At 44.2% G+C, this 19,207-nt stretch overlaps 1 protein-coding gene across 3 annotated transcripts in view; it reads right to left on the reverse strand.

Moving 5' to 3' along the window:
- Positions 1-14,027, reverse strand: part of slc25a26 (solute carrier family 25 member 26) — a 43,239-nt gene extending 29,212 nt beyond the window's left edge. For all 3 annotated transcript variants that reach the window (XR_011078566.1, XR_011078565.1, XM_068593588.1), the window contains exons 1-5: positions 13,887-14,027; positions 11,951-12,107; positions 10,780-10,898; positions 4,577-4,681; positions 4,125-4,172 (exon numbers count right to left, since the gene is read on the reverse strand). Coding sequence is in view for 1 of the 3 variants with exons in the window: in XM_068593588.1 (XP_068449689.1) it covers positions 4,125-4,172; positions 4,577-4,681; positions 10,780-10,898; positions 11,951-12,107; positions 13,887-13,919 (462 nt within the window). In the remaining 2 variants the exon portion in view is untranslated. The remainder of the gene's footprint in view (positions 1-4,124; positions 4,173-4,576; positions 4,682-10,779; positions 10,899-11,950; positions 12,108-13,886) is intronic.
- Positions 14,028-19,207: the final 5,180 nt, after the last annotated feature.

Genomic DNA, 19,207 nt, shown 5'->3' on the forward strand with positions numbered 1-19,207 from the left:
TTGGGCTAAATACCTAGGTGGCCTACCCTCTTCAGCTGTGTTCTCCTTATCACAGAAGCAGTCAAACACCCCTCTAAGGGTCAAGTCATGTCAAGGGTCAGATCTAAGGAGGTCAACGGGTTTTCTCGGGACTCTTAAGCTACTCATTGATCAGTGTCAACAGATAAGGCAGCACCAGTAGCTGGTAGTCTTTAAAAACCTTCACCTCCATTTCTGGACCCAGCAGAGCCAGACTCCATGTCATTGGCAGCCTGCAGGCGCTGATATACATCTTATTCTGTAACAGCCACACAATTAAAAAGGCGCGTCAAATCAGTCCAAAATTCAGGAGGAGTCACCACGCTGCTAGACAGTCTACTTAATTATCTCCTCTTTTTAACGGTGTGCTCTTGAGACATTTTCCAGTTCATTAAATCCAGTTCTGTTAAGCCTTTTTAAGGTGTTGACACCATTTAGAAGAGTTGGTTTGCTGTCTGGCTCTGAGAGACGGATGGCAGCTGCTCCGACGAGGTCCAACTTGAAACACAAAGCAGGAGGAAGCCTCCGCTCCGTCACACGTTCTGATTCCCCCGCCCGTGCCTCCGTCTGCTCCGTCTCTCCCGTGCTTGCTCTTAGTCATATGAGGGTGTATAAACACCAGCCTCTGTGGATCAGTGCGCACCGAGACAGGATATGAGAGCGATTCCCCTCACCTCTCCCTTTTGAGTTTGCGTCACAGACAGTGAAAAGTGGCTCCTTTCCAGAAAAAGGGCCATGCAGGGGTTAGCTCTGCTATGCTGCACGCCTGTTGATTCAGTTTCAATCTTAGCGTCCTAGCAGAGGAAGGAAACAATTCCCCCTCGCCGCTCTGTACAGACTCCTTATAACTCAATGTACACAATGCAACAACCGAGCTTTCCCCATGTGTTGATCTTTGGAGGGTTCCTGAGCTTTAGTTAAGATTTGCAGCAGAAGCCATCGAGCAAATGTCCACCGCAGTAGGGGGAGTGTAAAATAAGTACATGGACCCATTGTGAAGGACAGGTGCAGCCAGTCATCCGGCGTGGCGGCGGGAGTCAACTATCGCTCCGCTGATGTGACGCGTGTGGTAAAGCATTGGTGGTCGGCCAGTGACGAAGAGAAAGCGTTCCCTGTGGCTTCAGAAGGAAATAGTCTTCTCAGGTTGGGTCGGCTCGACCTGCAAACTACTCTAACGGGATGAATATTACCAATACTCCCCTTTGGGTTTTGGACTTAGTCTGGCAATACAAACCACTCGCCTATGTCAACTTGGGCTTTGAGACATTGTGATGGCCTTTTTGTTTTTATATGTAATGGCTCAAATGATTAATTAGGCAATCAAGAAAAAAAATCCACAGCTCAATTAAGAGTTACAAATCTGACAAGAAGCACTGAAGCAGGTCTGGAGGATTGTCTGACTAAGACACTTGATGATGGTCTTTTTATTTTTCACCCACCCCTCTGTAGCTCAAAGTCAGCCCTCGCTGTGCTTTGGTAATTTAGCCTGTTGGTAGCAGTTAAAATCCAATTCAGCAAGTCTTTCTTTCAGCTAAGCCCCCTGATGGAGGAAGCAGAGAAGGGATCAACTGGGGATTGAAGAGAAGGACCGAGAGGAAGCGGAGATGTGGTGGGGAGGAACCTGGATGGAGAGGTGTTTCATAAGCCCTACAGCCAGATCTTATACCTCAGGTTGCCAGGTCCAAGCTGTTGGGGTGGAGAAACATTAAGGCTGAGGAAAAATATACATAACACCAGTAAAAGGTTTTCTTTTTTCATTAATGAACTGTTCAGTCTCATTTAGCGAGCTCAATTACCTTCCTGTCGGAGTGCTTACCCACTTAAACGTGTAAAATGGATTTAAATAAAGTGGCTTTCAGAGTGAGTAGGTGAAAGAGCACAAGTATGAGAGATACATTTAGCGTGGCCGTATGCTGCAGTCAATCAGCCGATGTTCCAGGTTCTTCAGTCGACTGTGTCAGACGCTGTCAGCTTCACTTACACATATCCCCACGCAGCCCCCATACCAGCGCCACCCTAAATGACTATCTAATAACCCATCTCAGGCTCATTACTCAAACTCAAATTGGAGCAGTTTAGATCAAATCCAAGATCACCTCACAAGCGCTTTAGATCAGAAAAATACAGGACTCGCCATTAAAAAGGAAAAGAAAAAAAGGCCATCATTTTCAGTGCAGTGACTGATGCTCATAAATGCCATAAAAGTGGATTGGTGTGATGGGGGGTGTACAAACGTAAAATGAGAGAAAGTCAAACGGCACACATCAAAAACAGTCGCAATCTTAGCATGCCATCTAGTGAAGGAAGGTGGTACTATTGAAGAGGAGAAGCTTGTGGTGTCCTGTGAAAATGGTATTACCTGATGATTAAATATAAACAGAGTCTGGGTTAATTGTGCTTTCATAAATTGACAACAATTAACAACTGATTAACAATAGAGCTCAAATGTGGGACTTTACACAACTGCACTCTACTGACAATAACAGTCAGGCTGATGGTCATTAACAAGCCTGTGTTTTTGTAAAAGTTGAATTAAGTCATTTTTCACAGCTCAATTTTATTCACCGCAAACTGCATCTAATGGATTTCATGCTCTGTTCAGCTGGAACGCAAAAGGTGCGGATTCAGCAGACAACCTGACAGTTGCTCTCAAGGAGATGGTGACCACAGGAGAGATTATGTGGTGGAAAAGAAGAAAAATAATTTATCGTCTATTAGTCAATAGTTCAGATATGGTGGCTGAATACGACTTGGGGCATTGTGTTGTGTGAAGTCCACCAGAACTGTTTGAAACTGGTTCTTGGTGATCTGGGTTTGTGGGTCGTTGCCACAATGTGAACCGGATCACCCAATCAGTCACACCTCCACTCCAACGTCCAAACCCAGGCCAGCAGCCCGCCCTCAACCGGGCCGCGGTCGATCCTCACACATCCTGCACTAATGTCATATCATGCCCATCAGAAATGCTTTCTGAACCCTGATGAATGTACAGCACGGAGAGGACCCTAATTAGTGGGCCAGTGAAGGAGGGGCGGCCCAACGCCACGCCACATAAACAAACTTATCTTGACAGGGTCGCTTGTCCAAAGGAGGTAGATAGGCAGATAGCGAAGGAGGCCAAGAGAAAATGAATTACCTTCCCGACACACGTCAAAGCCAATCACCGCGGAGCATCCCTTGCTGTTCCAGCGCCCCAAAATCCCTGCCGCCACCGGTGCGTTTCATCTGCCAGCGTTAGTATGCACACAGGCCGTGCGCCAGCCTCCAAATGTATTCATTTATTCAGAGCCCCTCGGAGAAATCACAGTGTCTTGTTGTCCTTTTTTTCCCCGGCTGTCCAGATGGAATTTGCGTGAATAACATCAGTTTAGTGAGGCAGAAAATAAGTACAGGCTAGCACAGCGGAGGGGACTCGATTACACCCTCACCCGCCTCCCCGAAAAAAGATGGAAAAAAGGATGGAAAGACAAGTGTCACCTTCATACACTTCTTTCTTCATCTATGCCCCCCTTTCTCATTTGCTTTTCCACTTCTGTTGAAAGCTGGCAGGCGAGGCGAGTGAGAGATCTCCACAGCTTTTGCCACATTCATTTTGCATTATCACGCACTGCAGGTGCAATTAAACGGAAGATCATGAATCAAAGAAGTCGAGCGGCTTCTGCATTCACATGAAGGTGAGCGGCCATCAAGGGTGAAGCCCGAAGCTCATTTATCCGTGTTTGGTTTTGCTATTATAATGCAACTAAATGCATTAATTAATCAGATGTACTTCTAATAGGCATACGTAATTGAATGGGATAAAAAAACTAATTTGTAAATCAATATTTCCTACCTCAATAGAGCCCGAGAGAAATTAAAATGTCTTCAGTCAGAGGAATGTAAAGCCTTAATATTCCTTCAGCTGAATTCCCTACACAGCCTTTAAGGAGTCTGATAATTGTCTTTAGAATAAACTGTTGAAATTGATGAAGAAGCTGTGAGATGAGCTTTGCAATTACCTCAAACTAAACTTTGCCAAAGCCAAACATAACCAGTGTGTGATCTTATTGGTTGAGATTAACCGTAGGTGAGGGAGGAAAAAAAAAAAACACTTGAAGTTATCGTACCTCTCTGAGGACCGTACTCCCGTATCCTCTGTACAAGCCTCGGACACCCTGATGAGAGACAACGGAACAGAGCACACTTTCATTACAACCACAGACAAACAATACATACCAAAAAGGCTTTTCTGTATGAAACCCTGACTTTATGTATTTTTACGTGCCAAGTTCAACATTATATAATCATTTTCAAATAAATCTGCGAAATAACAATACGGGGAGAAAAATTGTTATTTGACAATAAATAATTCCATCTTATTATAACACAGTGTTTATTTTCATGATCATGCCTTACATTTTACTCATTGACACAAGTGCAGAGAGCCGGGTTATGGTGTTGTTACGCTTCGACCACTTGTCGGATGGTTTTAAGAGCGATGGCTCAAAAACAAAACAAAAAAAGATGAATCAAAGTGGTAATAAACCAGATTTCTCTACTAAGTGCCTCTGCTGTGTACCTCTTCTGCGAGTGTCGCCAGCAGCATGCGGTAGGTGGAGGATGAGGGGGAAGCCTGGGTCCTCTGCTTGACCACCTCCGTGGGCACCCGGATCAGACACGCCACCTATGGGACGGAAAGAGCGGGGGTAAACTGTGTTGCATTGCTTACCATCACAACCTACAGTACTACATTTGCTTCTAAAAGGACTTTTGATAGCCACATTGTGTGGGTGCGTCAGCAGAGACCCCAGCCCCTGTTGCTGTACGTGCTACTAGCCTGTGTATCTTTACAGGTGGCCATGGTGTGGCGCGGCCTGAGCCTTTACATCGAGCTGGCAGGCTAACAAGGACTTCAGTGAACATCCAACCGGGCCAATTAACAAACAGTACACACAGCAGACATGACATCTGAGCAACAGGTAAAAAAAAAGAAAAAAGAAAAAAGGTCAGCAGGCTGACTGTGTATCTGCGTCCAAAGAACATGAACTGCCATCAAACACACCGATAGATCCAGGCTGACACACACGCACACCTCAGTAACCACACTACCAGCTACAAGTTGCAAACCCATCCACCATATGTCAACAAAAATATGGACTGCCAACAGCTAGTGAAGATAGACATGAATATTTATGCTTCATAACTCCCATCGCCCTAAAGGCAGGCACCTGGCAGGTAGGCAGGCGGGTGGGCAGCCGGGCACTGCTGCCCACCTGGTGACTTGATTTCCCATTTATCCTGCATTGGAGCGGAAATACCGGCTCACGGCGAGCAATCTTACGGAGCGATTGGTGAGCCGCCCCCTCGCTGGGGCTCCCCTTGGTCATACAGATGCCAGTCTGCCGGTGCCAGTTCGCCACAGCAGCGTTATGAGCGGAGTAGAGCAAAGAGGAGGACTGATGTTGGCACTGCAATAAAGGTAAAATGCTCCCCCTGTCCTGCGTGGCTCCTTCTCCATTCAGCTATCCATACTGATTTGACGTTCATCCATACTGATTTGACGTCCAGAGGTTTTAGAGGCGGTGAGCCCTGGAGGTAAAGGCTCTCGTGAGCCCTCTAACAGCTGTTAGAGGGCTCACGTCTGTCAGCCACTCATCTCCTCTGCCAGACACCAAGGACACCTTATGAGCAAGAATGTGAATATATGTGGAGCACAAAAGGAGAAGGGATACGTTGCAGACCTGGAAGTCAAGTGAATTCACAGACTGAGCTATAAAGACTTCACAGACATACAGGCACAGCTCTAGCTCTGCATCTCCTAAGTATTCTTTATTATTGGCTCCATTTCTCAGCTTTGCTTTGACCTTCAATGCATGACTTCTGCTGCAGCCAAATGCCAGTTCTTATTTTCAAGACACAATAAGCGCAAACACTTCATTATCTGTACATAAGAGCAGAAACATAAAGACTTCAATGAGCACCGATGAAGAATTCAAGCCAATTCTTACTAGTATTTCAGGTGAGCAGGACCAAAGTCTAGCTGCAAACCTCAGCGTGGTGCAACAGCACCACCAAGTGGCCAAACATCCCCCTGCATCGCCTCGCAGCAATAACTAAGCTGGCTGCATCCGTCTCGGAGATCTCATTTGCCCTCCCTTTGGTCAACTTACCATTTCTAATACATTGTACATCATGTTTTCCCCAAACCAATTCTCCAAAGGACCAGAATAAGGGAGCTAAATGGAAAGAAAGTGGCTATGACAAGTAATTACTGACGTAATTGGATGGGGGGCCTGGAGATGAGACGGCCTTTCCTCTCCTGTCACTGCAGAGAGGAAGGCAGAATGAGCCAAAGATTATACCAAATAAATTAGGGACATTGTTTATTTGGGAGTAATTTGCGCACCTAGAGGTGGGGAGAATGATGTTGAGTGGATAGAAGATAAAGTGTGCTGCCTCTGAGGCCATTTTAGGTCTCTGAAAACGGCAGGGGAAGAAAATAAAAATGGGGGGAACTTGTTGATGAATCGGAGTGGTGCATGATGCAATATGACTGAAGCAAAAAAGAAAGAGTGAATTATTTAGGTCAAGTAGGTGTCCCTCAAGTCAGGAGTGTAACCTTGTGTTTAGTGGAGGGACGCCAGTCTCTTCACCTGCTCTGCTCGCCTTTCATTCTCGATGCTTTGCTCGGATAGTAAGTGTATAACAAACCACTGGCGGTCTTTTAAACTCCTGGAACTATTGATCTTTATTTACAAGCCGTTGGATTCGTCAAGCAGCGTTAATTAGGAGGCCGATTGCCTGTGATTGGAGCCTTTCTGTTTCCCTTGGCCTGTTTGTGTTAATCCTTATGACAGAGCGTGTTTTCAATTTCCAGCACCGACAGACAACGAGGTAAGAAGACGGACGGCACTCCATCATGGACGGAGCCCCTCTACCCAATCAATCAGCAGATGCAAAATGCAGCAGTTGCATGTAGAAACATCTGGGGGAATGTCCCTGAACTAAGTTTCACTTTAACGATGCTCAAACTAATAAACTAAGTAAGCTGGTATTGATTATGACACAAGAAGTGGGCGTTAACATGCTTTAAAGCACTGTTACACTCATCTATAGTGGGGAATAGTGCCTGCCCACTAAATGTCAAGTCAAATACAATAAAGTAAAGCCTGTGTGAAATCTTTATCTCATGAACCAGTAATTATCATTACTTTTCTGGATTTTTGATCACACGCCCAGTCCTAGAAAAACAGCACAGGACCAAGAAAGACTGAAATACGGGTCGACAAAAAAGGAAGGAAGGAATGAAAAAAGGTCAGGAAGAAAGAAGGAAGAGATGAGGACACTGAGTGTCTCCAACTTTGAAACAACAGCCAATAAATCACAGAGCGTGGCGCTGCTCGAAGGCGATGCATGGATTATTTCTCAGTGCCAAGTTAAGTGGCTGCCAGTTTCTACCCTGCGAAACTCCTCCCTTCTGCTCCCTCCCCTCCTCGCTGTCCCCCCACGTCTTATCATGTCACACTGTATTTTCCAGTACATCCTCCTGCAGATGTGGTGGTGGTGGTGGTGTGGTGGGGGTTATAGATGCGAGAAAAAACCTGCCGCCTGGCCTTGACAAATGAGCTTTCAGGGCAGACGTCGAGCGAATGGGAATGAAGATAAATCTGATCTAATGGCTGGATAACAGCCTGCTAGAGCCTGACAGACGCCATCAGCTTACACATTCTTTATGAGAGCGTCCTAACACCGCACTCACCCAAACACCAGGATGCTTCTGACGGGGACGGAGGGGGGGTTTCTCTCATTGTCCTGACCCTCTCTCGTTCTTTCTCTCTGCAGCGTATGACCGTCCTCCTCTCTGTCCTGTTGACTGTTGACTGTTAAATAGGTTCATAGAAAAAGGGATGGGATATTTGAAGACCACCATCAATCAGCTGTTGGACAGTTCTGCTTTATATCTGTATTTGTAAAAGTGCATAGTTCCACCACCAGTGATCCTGAATCTAATGAAGGAGCTTATTTAGGTCATGAACTTTGAAACTTAATTATGACGATAATGATTCCTGTAAATTATAATTCTCACATATGCAGATTGTCCCTTACTTTTTATGCCCAACCATTCCATATTCCCCTGGAAGAACATCTGTTAAACCAAAGGCTCCACTATAAGGACAAATATGACTTTGATTGAAGTGCGTAGAAGAAGTGTTTTCTTTTATTTCTTTCAATTTCCCTCTCCTACTTATTGCAGTATAAATGCTGTGCTACAACTCCCGCTGGAATGACCATAATACACTTTGACTGAAGTCCGCATCTAGTGAGTTTGTGCCAAGTCGAGCACATCACAGATAGATGGAGGCTTGGGGACAGGATTAGCAAAGAAATAGGCACCATAAAGCTTCTGCGGTGAATGCTGCTGAGTGGAAACAGTAAAACACGACCAAATGGACTCCTGAGGAAAGGATGGTTGGCTGATTAAGAGGTGGAATGGGCAAGTCAGACGAGGACCAAAGAACAAGTTGCATCTTACTCGTTCAGTTTCCTGTGTGTCAAAACCTGCCCACAGCCAGCTGCTCCCAGCGAGCGAGCAAGAGAGAAAGCGAGAGAGGTGGAAGAGCAACAGAGAAACATGATGAAAACATGTTGACAATGTAGTTTGTGTTCAACTACTTAGATTTGGACTGAGGTAAGAATAACACAGTGTGTGTGTGTGTGTGTGTGTGTGTGTGTGTGTGTGTGTGTGTGTGTGTGTGTGTGTGTGTTTGTTCGTTCTATGGAGCAACACAATGACTGAGTATTATCTTCAGAGGTAATAAAGCCAGACAAGTACAGATTAAGCCTGAAAATAAAATGGAAAATCTTTGCGTCTGTGTGGTTTAAAAAAAAACATAAATAAAGATAACTATAAACGTCCCATTCTGCACTTATAACACAGCACAAACTTTACAGTCACATAGTAGATGATGGGGACGCAGCAGGTGAGACAATAGTCTGCTTTCAGAGCATTAGAAGGACTCAAGGGAATAATGGTGGCTTAAACCTGTATGGCAAACACAGTGAACTGAGCAGGTACCTCACAGAATCACATCTTTCTCTCAACATCAACATTTAGCTGCCTCTACCCAGAATGGGAGTTGCCATTTAAAAAAATGGCCCATAAATCCCTAAAATCATATAAATGTGAGATTCACATTCCACCTGTCACAAAGCAACCGACTAAGACACTAATACACAATCCAAAAAACAAAATGCAATATACCATGTGAAAGAAAATACCATGTGTATGTGAAAAAAGGACTCAAAATGAGGAAGAAACTAAACTTGGGCCGCAACTATCAATTGTTTAAATTAGTCTTTCGAGAACCATTTTTCTATAAAATGTTAGAAAATAGTTTTAAAAACAGCGTCAAAATTTTCTCCAAAATCCTTGGTGAGCTCTCAAATTGTCTGTGCGCGTCAAAGAAAAAAAAAGGTATGAAATGACTTTTCTATCAATCGACTGACTGATCAATGAACTAACGACTGGTTTTCAGAAGGAGACATAACTAGACATAAAGTTAATAAAACAATAGTGACTGAGAGGGCGATTGCATCACAGTGCGGCTGTATAGGCCCAGCACAGCACTCGGGGCAGCACCAGGTTAGGCCTTTCATGGCTAAGCCTGAAGATTACTCCATTTGAACAAGACGTATCCAGTTGCCAGATTGCAGTGGGATACCGCCGCCCCCTGCTCTGCTCTGCTGCGCTCCGAGGATTTGTGCCTTTGATGTGCTTAAATCCAGAACAGCGGGAGAAAGGGGTTAAAGGAAGCCACAACCTCGGCCTCACCTTTCACGCTCATCTTGACTGTGCCGTGGAGAGAAAACTGCTAATAGCTACTCTCTTCCATCTCTGCATTCTCTGATACGCTGATAGGGACAAGTGTAGGATGAAAACAAAACAACCCTTATTTAATTTGCGTTAATAGAAGAGTAACGCGTGACCCCTTTTTTACCGCTATGAAACGCCAAGACGCCGATAACCTCGAGCGCGGTGACCACCTTTCCCTGTGGAACAATTCCATTTCATAAACATGCAAAACTTGGCTAAATCACATCCCATCCAAAAGCCATGAATACCAAAGACATAGTATTTTGAAGAAAGCCATGATGGTGTAGCAGGGGGCATTCCTCTTCCCCCCCATTCCTCTACCCCCCTTCATGCCAAAGTGAGTACTCGTGGCCCCCATAGGGCTCAGATTCTGTGGTTCACTGCGAGTGATTGGGACGGGATGGACCGAGGAAATTACGCTACACCGTGTTGGTTTCAAGCCTGAATTCCCCAGACGAAGATGGCAGAGTCTGGGGGCCCGAGCTGGGAAAGTAGATGAGTAAATAGGCAGTAAAGACATCTTATTTACCCAGCTAGTGGGAGAAATGCTAGGACAGTCCTGACGAAGCCCCCTGAACGCAACCTGCTGGACCCCAGAGCCTACAGCCAAAACCGCATACTCACCACCACCACCACTCCCTTCTGCCCCCTTTAATTGTGGTCTGTGAAATTTGAAAGGCAATAAAGTTAACAGACTTTAAAGTTAACAGTGGTGGGAAAGGAACAAAGAGGGGCAGCTGTAAACAGTTGTGAGGCAGCTGGCCTTCTAGGATTGGGACAACTACGAATGAATTAGGCGAAACCAAATTCACATGAGTTCAAAGTGTGCCGGCAGACAGAAAGTGGGGTCGAAGTCCAAACAAAAAGTAGGCAAAAGTTGGGAGAATGGGGACGAGAGGAAGACTTACTATTTCTCCCAGGGAGGCGGCCAGCATGTGAGTGACAGGTGCCACGTGCGGCGCCACCAGCGCCCCACCAGAGCCGAGCAGGGACTTTGTGCATTCGTAGGTGACAAAGAAAGCAGCGGCTGAAATCAAGCAGAACCACAGCCATTTAAGGCCCATTAGTCAACCAGCATACAGCAATTAATATCCCTCACTACCACTGACACGGGAGAAACAGAGGTGTGTGGGGGATGTGCGTGTGTGTGTGTGTGTGTGTGTATGCAAGAGAGATTGGGCTAAAAACTAAGAAAGTTAAATGTGTGTCATGCTGATAGAGTTTGGTTCTTTCGGTCAGTAGTCTCATTGCATTATATTCAAACCAACAACATCCGGCTTGAACATGTCCTGGTTATCGTTCCCTCTGACCCTTTAGTAATCAAATAGAGTAGCATCAATCCAAAGTGATTCTTTAAAAAATATAGGGTATTTACAACTTATTCCATTCAAAGGTCTACTTGAAAAGACTGACTTGGTGCATTTGCAATAGTACAGATTGAAAAAGTTAGTTCATGAATGCAATGCTGTTTCGAAACTGAGACTCAAGTGTTGGATGTGTTGATGCTTCCAGCAGACGATCGGCTGCCTACAAAAGGGCTGATCAAGATTTGGGGTTTGAGCAGTCTAGTCACGAAGCAATCTTGTTGAGGCAGCTACATTTAAAACCATTTGAAGAGGAGCCTTAGTGCATCAATCATTTTAAGGCTCCACCATATTAATCTGACTCTCATAAATTATATTCTGAAAAAAAGACAATCTAAAAATCCAGGTCCTCGTTATTCTTGTCGTCTTATAAATTATCTTAAGTAAAGAGTCAGTGAGGATGATCTCATGAAGAAATAAATAAAGAACAGGACTCTTATAATTGTGAGACCAAAAGCTGAACGCCTGCCAACAAACTGACAAAAAATACACAATGTGGCGCTCAAACTCATTTTCACTGTGATGTGAGCAGAAAAAGAATGTGTGTGTGTAACAGCTAAAAGAGGCTCTCCCCATCGAACCCAAACGGACACTATCATGGATATGAAGCGGTGCAAGGTCAGATCTCCACGCACAAAGGGTTAATCCCGGGTGTTTGGGAAGAGCATCAATCACAAGCAACACTGAGCGGTGGACCTTCATACGAAATACGTACCATTGGGGAAGGAGCCGATTGCAGCAGATGGGACTCCAGCGTAGATACCCCTGAAGCCCCCCGCTTTGTAGAAGCCCTGCTGACTCTGCAGTCTCGTCTTAACGGTGTCCAGGGGGAAGAGCGTCAGGTCCACGCACATCCCCGCACAGCCGCCTGCCTGGAGAGACAAATACTCTGTGAGACACAATGCACTGAACGCTGTGTGGCGTAGCACATATTCAGATCTTCTACTTTACTTGCGTGAATTAACTTTTTGTTTTGGATACACACCACTCACATGTTATCATCTGATAAAATTATTGATAAACATAACGTGTTAGTTGTTGCCTCTTTCACACATTTTGCAGACAAAACGTGAGATGAAAAATACAATGTTTGTGTCTCGTGACACATGAATGTGTTTTGGTCTTCATATTCTGAGGGACGTGTCTGCCTCTTCAGCCTAAATGCCACCACACTCAGTTCCCTAGCTGGTTATTCGGGCTGCTGTCTGGGTAGTTTGCAGAAGGTACACATCTGCTGCAGCTATGAGCGATACCGACGGGAGAGCTAATTTATATACTGATGAGTAGTTTAATCTGTAACGATGCATCACAGTTTAAACAATGATCATTACGTTTTGCATTTCAAAATCAATTTAAGTGGCTTTAATCTGTCAGAATCAGAATCAGCTTTAATGGCCATGTAAATGTATCTTTGCTCTTCGTACTTACATACAAAAGATTAATATAAAAGACAAAAAAAGACATTAAGAAAACAGAAAAACAGTAAAAAGTTGTCCAGAAAGTGCAGATAGTGCAGTTGACTGCTTAATAGTTCAATTGTTTATCAGACTGACGGCCAGTGGGAAGAAGCTGTTCCTGTGTCTGGTGGTTTTGGTGTACAGCGCTCTGTAGCGAGACATTATTATTGTGTGGGTTATTCGGGGATTATTGTGTGGGTTATGCCGGTTAGATTTGTGTTCGACTTGCTCGCAGCTTGTTCTAATGTCATGCACACATGGTCAACGATAGTCTCACGAGAGCAAGGCAGCCGTGGATCGTAGAGCCAGGCGCTGCAGCAGCTCTCCACCGACTGCCTGGCCCAGCGCATGATGGAGCCTGTCTGTCACCACATCAGAGAGCTGATTGGCTCTTAGATCTGACAGCAAACACCAATGTTGTAGAACATCCTTATTTTATGTGTAGTTGTAATACTTAATGCTTGATTGTTGACTATTAGTTTCAGGTTTAATATTAAAAAAAAAATATGTTGTGTTGTTTATAATACAAAATCGTATTTAACACATATTAAAAACAGTAATAATGTTTTTCACAGGCACACATAAAAACAACAAAGGATGAAGCTACACGCACACACTATATATATATATATATATATATATATATATATATATATATATATATATATATATATATATATATATATATATATATATAAAATCACATTTGAATAAATCCAAACGTGATCTGTAAACTACAAGTAGTCTAAAGATCGGAAATAACAGGAAGTCGTTTTTTCTGTGACTTCCTGTTCATACTTTGAAGGCAACTGAAAACTGTCCGACTTGATCGCAGTTTGTTGTCAACGCCTCCCGCAGCGGCCGCTGCTCTCGTCAGGATTCAAGGCGAGAATCAGCTCTAACGAACGAGCCTAATGTCATCTCAGTCACTGATTATGTTTGTATTCTTTGAGCTTCCGTAGTTGCGGAGCGGAGACCCTTGAGACGACACATTAAACCGGTGAGGCTGCAGTAGGCTGCACGGGTCCTTCTGGTCGAGCCTGGCTTCTGTCACCACACATGTCGCAAAAAAAAAGATGAACTTCCCTGTGTCTTACTTGTAGAAAAGAATCATAACATGCAGACTTTAGCTCAAAGTATGTCTTCAGTTCAGCTACGAGCAACAAGACATGTATAATTAAAATAAACGTTTACCACCAGCGACGCGACGAGCTCGCGCCTCTCCATGTTCCGCTCTCACGGTCTTGTCCTGCCAGGCGTACTGCGCGTGCATTTCCAACCGCTGAGCATGTTGGTACTATTCACAACACGCCTGTCAAGGACGCTGCCATCTTGGCTGACTTACTTCCGCATGACGTCATGACGCATGCACGTCACTAGAAAGCTTTAAGTTTCGGTCGCTCCAATAAATCGGGCTAAATTATTTGCTTTACTGGCTTAAATGACGTCGAGACTTCAGATATTAACGTGCTGGCTTCTTGGGGTTGTTTGTAGAAATTGCAAGGAACCAAAAACTTGTATATATATATATATATATATATATATATATATATATATATATATATATATATATATATATATATATATATATATATATATAGTATGCTCATTATTCACTGGTCATATAGTGATTGCAAGTTTAAGACATGTTCAATCGCAGTATATATGCTGTTTAGTGTAGGACGGCCAACAAATTAATCTATACAAATTAAGGCCTATTAAACTGTGGTTGCAGCATGCTCAGAGATCAACAAAGATACATATTTATTCTTATAACATTTAGGTGTAAATTTATATTTTCATTTGAACACAAATATTATATTTCTGATTCAAGTTAATGACACAAAAACAACAAAAAAGGAGGATAAAACAAAAACGAAAACTAAAAAACATGTCATTAACGCACACTTATATTCTTGCCTCTCACCTCTCTCTCGTGGTCCCGTTGAGTGAGTGTGCTAAGGTGAGTGTATTCTTTTCCAGTGACACGCCGACAGGGTTATTTATGGGGTGCTGTCAGCTAGAAACGCCTCCTGTTAGGGCAGAGCAGGCGAGGGGCCACCACCTCTTTATTCAGCCCGGACCCAATGATGTCTGGGCTGAGTGCGCCCAGTTTGAAGCTCGGCGCTCGTCATCCATCTTGTTGAAGCGAGTCTCTCCGGGATCCCGTTGGATGTGAGCCCCAGCTGGATCCGGCCCGGGCTGCTGCCTCTGCTTTCTTGATCTGTATTAGGCCCGAGGACAGCGGTAGCATCACTTACACATCGCTTCTCACGCTTTCATTGTCTTGATGCAGCGCGTCACAAGATATACACAAGAGTATGTTCCACTGCATGTGAGGATTTCTTATTTTTTTCTGTTTAAGGCATGTTATTTATTCATGTGTTCCTCCACGGAACACATGCAATGGTTATTTATTGTGACGTTGTCTTTGTGCTGGTGCTTTTACATTATAGCCGATCCCTCAGGAAGACTTTGTACCTCAGTTCAGTCAATACAGCGCATTAATTCTATGCCATACCTAAAATTGATTTTTCTACCTCTTTCGGTTGTTGTCGAGAAGTTTGCAGCATCCAGATTCCTGTCTGTTCCTTCATGTAAAGCCATTTATCACCCTGTCACGGCGCGTCCTTGGTCATTGGGAACTTTGTCATTTGTGCTTCAAATGCTCGACTCCTGTAAGTCTCAATGTACTGTTCACAAACCTCAAGGTGGCATTAACAATCACAGAAGTTTCTCCACAAGATTGGACCACCCATCATGTCAGCTTTTCAATAAGTGTGTTCATTCTGAAAGATTGTAGTGGGCTTGTGAACTATTTCTTAATTGACTTTTTCTTTTACCTTTTAACTCTTACAATATGCTTGACAGCTTTACCCAAGGTGCACCTGTCACCCAATGTGTACCTGTGATCATTAACCACTTACATGTCAGGAGCAAAGCGTGCAGTTCATGGCCAAGAAGGAAAAAAAATGGTGTTCAGCAACATGGTCTTTGACTTTTTGACGAAAGCCCTGCGAGCCGCGTGTGAAGTTATCCATGGAAGTTAATACGAAAGCTGGCTGGGTGAGAGTCACACTGTTCAGTTACTCCACTTTAAGGTCAATGAGAAGCACCCCGGATTCTGGGCAGATTTGCAGGGAGCACCATTGATCTTGACCCACTCAGAGTATGATATCAGAGATAAAAGGGAGGAGACGAGAGGGGAACTTATTCACTGTCAGCCACAAGTCAGCAAAGGGCAATTCTAGCCCGCAGGCTGTCTTTGAAAAACTGAAGGGCAAAAGCGCGGCGGATTAAGCGACGATGTGGGGAGAGAGAGAAATGTAAGCAGCCATAAGGGTTATTGTAATAACACAGAAGCCAGCATCTATCGGCTTCACTCTCCTTCAGAGGCATGTGTGTTAGATGACAGCCAGAGTGAACTCAGAGGCAAAAGGTTACGTGACTTGCGCAGGTAAAAAGGTGTTCAGAGTTCCACCTGGAGTTTTTAGACACCTTTTCTGCTTGTGTGTGTGTGTGTGTGTGTGTGTGTGTGTGTGTGTGTGTGTACACCATGTGTGTGTTATATCAGATGGAGCAGATTGCTTACATTTGAATTATTTCATTGAATTTTCATTATATTCGTTTTAAAGGCCCAGTTGCTCCTTTGGACACCGCTGTAGACCAACAGTTGTCTTTGCTTTTTTTCCCCCTCCTTCTGAGTAACTTGAGAAAGCACCATCTGTAATGGTCATTAATTGTGAGCTGAGAGGAACACACATCTTGAGTCTGACACAGTGATGTTCATATTCATGAGACAGGGTGGTCGAGCAGCGCGGTAAACTTCAGCCCAAACACAACTCCTGCTCATTAGCCGGCCTAACATTTGCATCATTAGGACACCGCAACAGCAGGGGTGGGAGGAAATGCGACTAAGCGCCTTTCACACAACTCTTTGTTTTTACTCTCAGGATGATAGGATACATGAGTCTGTGACAGGGAGGGAGGGGAGGGTGGGAGTGATGCTCCGAACGTGTGGAGGAGGGAGGTGACAGGAGGAGAGGAAGGAGGGAGGGAGAAGGGTGCGATAAAGGGAGTAAAGGAGAAGAGAAAGGTTAGAGAGAAAGAGGAGAATAAAAGAACATTCATTATAAATTCACTGAATCGACAAGCTGTCGGGCCGCGCTGCCTAGTGTAGCGTATATAAGCCTCTGCTGCACTATTGACTCCGACGTCACGACCAAACTTCTCTCTACTTTTCTCACCTTTGGTTGCATCCATGTCACCTGTTTCTGCTCCACGCTATTTGCTCTCTGGATTGACCCCTGTGGGGCCTTGCGAAGACTTGTCCTCTTTCCCATCACCTCCCACCTCCTCTCATCTCTGCTTGACCACCAGTGAAATATGAGCTGCCTGTAGCATATTGATCCCATGCCTAGCTCCTGCCTAAAGATAGATAGATCACAGACAAGGCAAAGCACTCCTGATGCCTCCTCTTCTGCAGCAGCAGTGCCAATAGCTTCACCGGTTGATATCGATCGCAGTGATCAATTTACCCCCCACAACTCCCCTCTGTTGTCGTCTCAGCGAGAGCAGGTGAGCTGAGCGAAGAGCTGTCACACAAGATGAACTGCGTTGGCATTCGATTCGTCGGGACATGTGTAATCACCCCTGTGTTATAGCTGTTCAGAGGCCACAATAGAGGCATCAGCTGTCAGAACCGCTTTCCCATGCTGGAGGTCATGCGTCATGCGCTGGAGGTCAAAGATTTCAGTCAGAGGTCAAATGTTGATATCATTTAGATACATTTGAGTATTTATGTTTTCATTTGCTTGAGTAACAAATCATAGTAATGGTCACTGTAAAGGCCCAGTGTCCTATGTTCATAGGTGGAATTAGGTTAAAGTATTGGTCACAGTTACATACAAGTGTAACACATCGTTTAATTCACCATTTTAGCTGTGATTAGATAGCTTACCTGCCATAGATTTTTTATGGATTTGCTTAAAACTTTAAACCGTAAATGTATTTCATTGAGAATTCTGTTTTCAGCCAATACAAATACCAGCAAAGCGTGTTGTGTTTAATAGTAATAGTGCAAATGTGAGCATGACAACATGCTTGAATTAGATGTTGAACTAAACGCTAAAACCGGCTGTTAGCATGCAAATGTTTGACACAAAGTTGTGCTTAGGTTTAGCCTCACAACTCACAGCGTGCTCGTTGTTCATAGGGGGGCTTTTAAAAATCAATAAATGCAATTATAAAAACATATGTACTTAATATGCATTTTAAAGTCAGTCTATTCATCTGTAGCAGAATGTTGTTTTAGTGCGCAACGTGTGGTTCCTTATTAATGTGCATCTGTAATGAATAATTGTACTTGTGCACTGGAACCCAAAAGCACAAGACTGAGACAGAGTTTCAAGGACAGTTCAATTTATTTATTGTTCAGCCAGCGTCAAAACAGGGAGATCCGTCGCTCAGGCAAACAAATCCAAAAAGGTACAGGCTGAGAATACAAGGTCAAAATGCGTCGAAACAGACAGATCAGATCAGATCTAGAAACAAGGATAACGCTGGAGCCCTCGGCAGTGACACACTAGACAATCTGTCTGGGATCAAGTGAACGGATATTAATAGTGTGGGACAAATGAGGGGATGGGCTGCAGGTGAGATGGGCATGAAAGACCGGGTGAGCAATGACGTGGCGTGAGTGGCCTGAGATGACAGGAGAGATAGAGACACAGGCATGCAGGATCAAAACAGTCTAATACATAGTGACCGTATCAATGTTATAGCCTCTCAAATCTTCTCCATTTAAAAATATGTCTGAAAGCAAGTGGGGATCTGAGACAGAAAGAAGGAAGAAATGTGCTGACTGGTGTAAAAGCAAGAAAAATGAATGGCCAGTCTCCTCACATAAAGCAACTTACAGAAAATTATCTCGAAGGAGATACGGTGTCTATTCATCACAACTAGTGTGGCTGACTTTTCTCTCCAGCGGTATCTACTGACTGGCCTTTCGCTGCTTTGGTTCCTAGTCACAGATGGCACTTGCATTTGTCATGGCCTGTGGTGAGGAGGAGAAGGTGAGAGCACCCAAACAACAACAACACTTCACAAAGAGCTGCAGATGAATCATGGGAGCTTTGTCCGCAACATCCTGTACCCTTTGATAAATCACTTCTTTATAATTCACCACATATACATTTTTATTGTATTGTCTTGGCTTTTTTTTTTTTTATTAAAAACACACTTTTCTACTCTATGGATTGCACACACTCATCCATGACTGATAAAATGCTATAATTCAAAGGGGGAAAAAAAGCTTGAACACTAAAAAACAAATTTCGATATAGCATTTAGAATATTTTGTGTGCCGGGAGTCACACACACCTCGATCGTTGACTCCACTAATGCCCTGCTCTCTTTGTGTCTTCAGTGACAGATGTCCCTGCTAAGCCTGATTGCCGTCTCGTGGCTGACGCTTCAGCACTGACAAAGCCCGTGCAACAGCATGCACAACTCTT

This window comes from Clinocottus analis, unplaced genomic scaffold, assembly GCF_023055335.1.
Source record: "Clinocottus analis isolate CAN_PGR_092001 unplaced genomic scaffold, fCliAna1.0.p SCAF_3, whole genome shotgun sequence".
NCBI lineage: Eukaryota > Metazoa > Chordata > Actinopteri > Perciformes > Cottidae > Clinocottus > Clinocottus analis.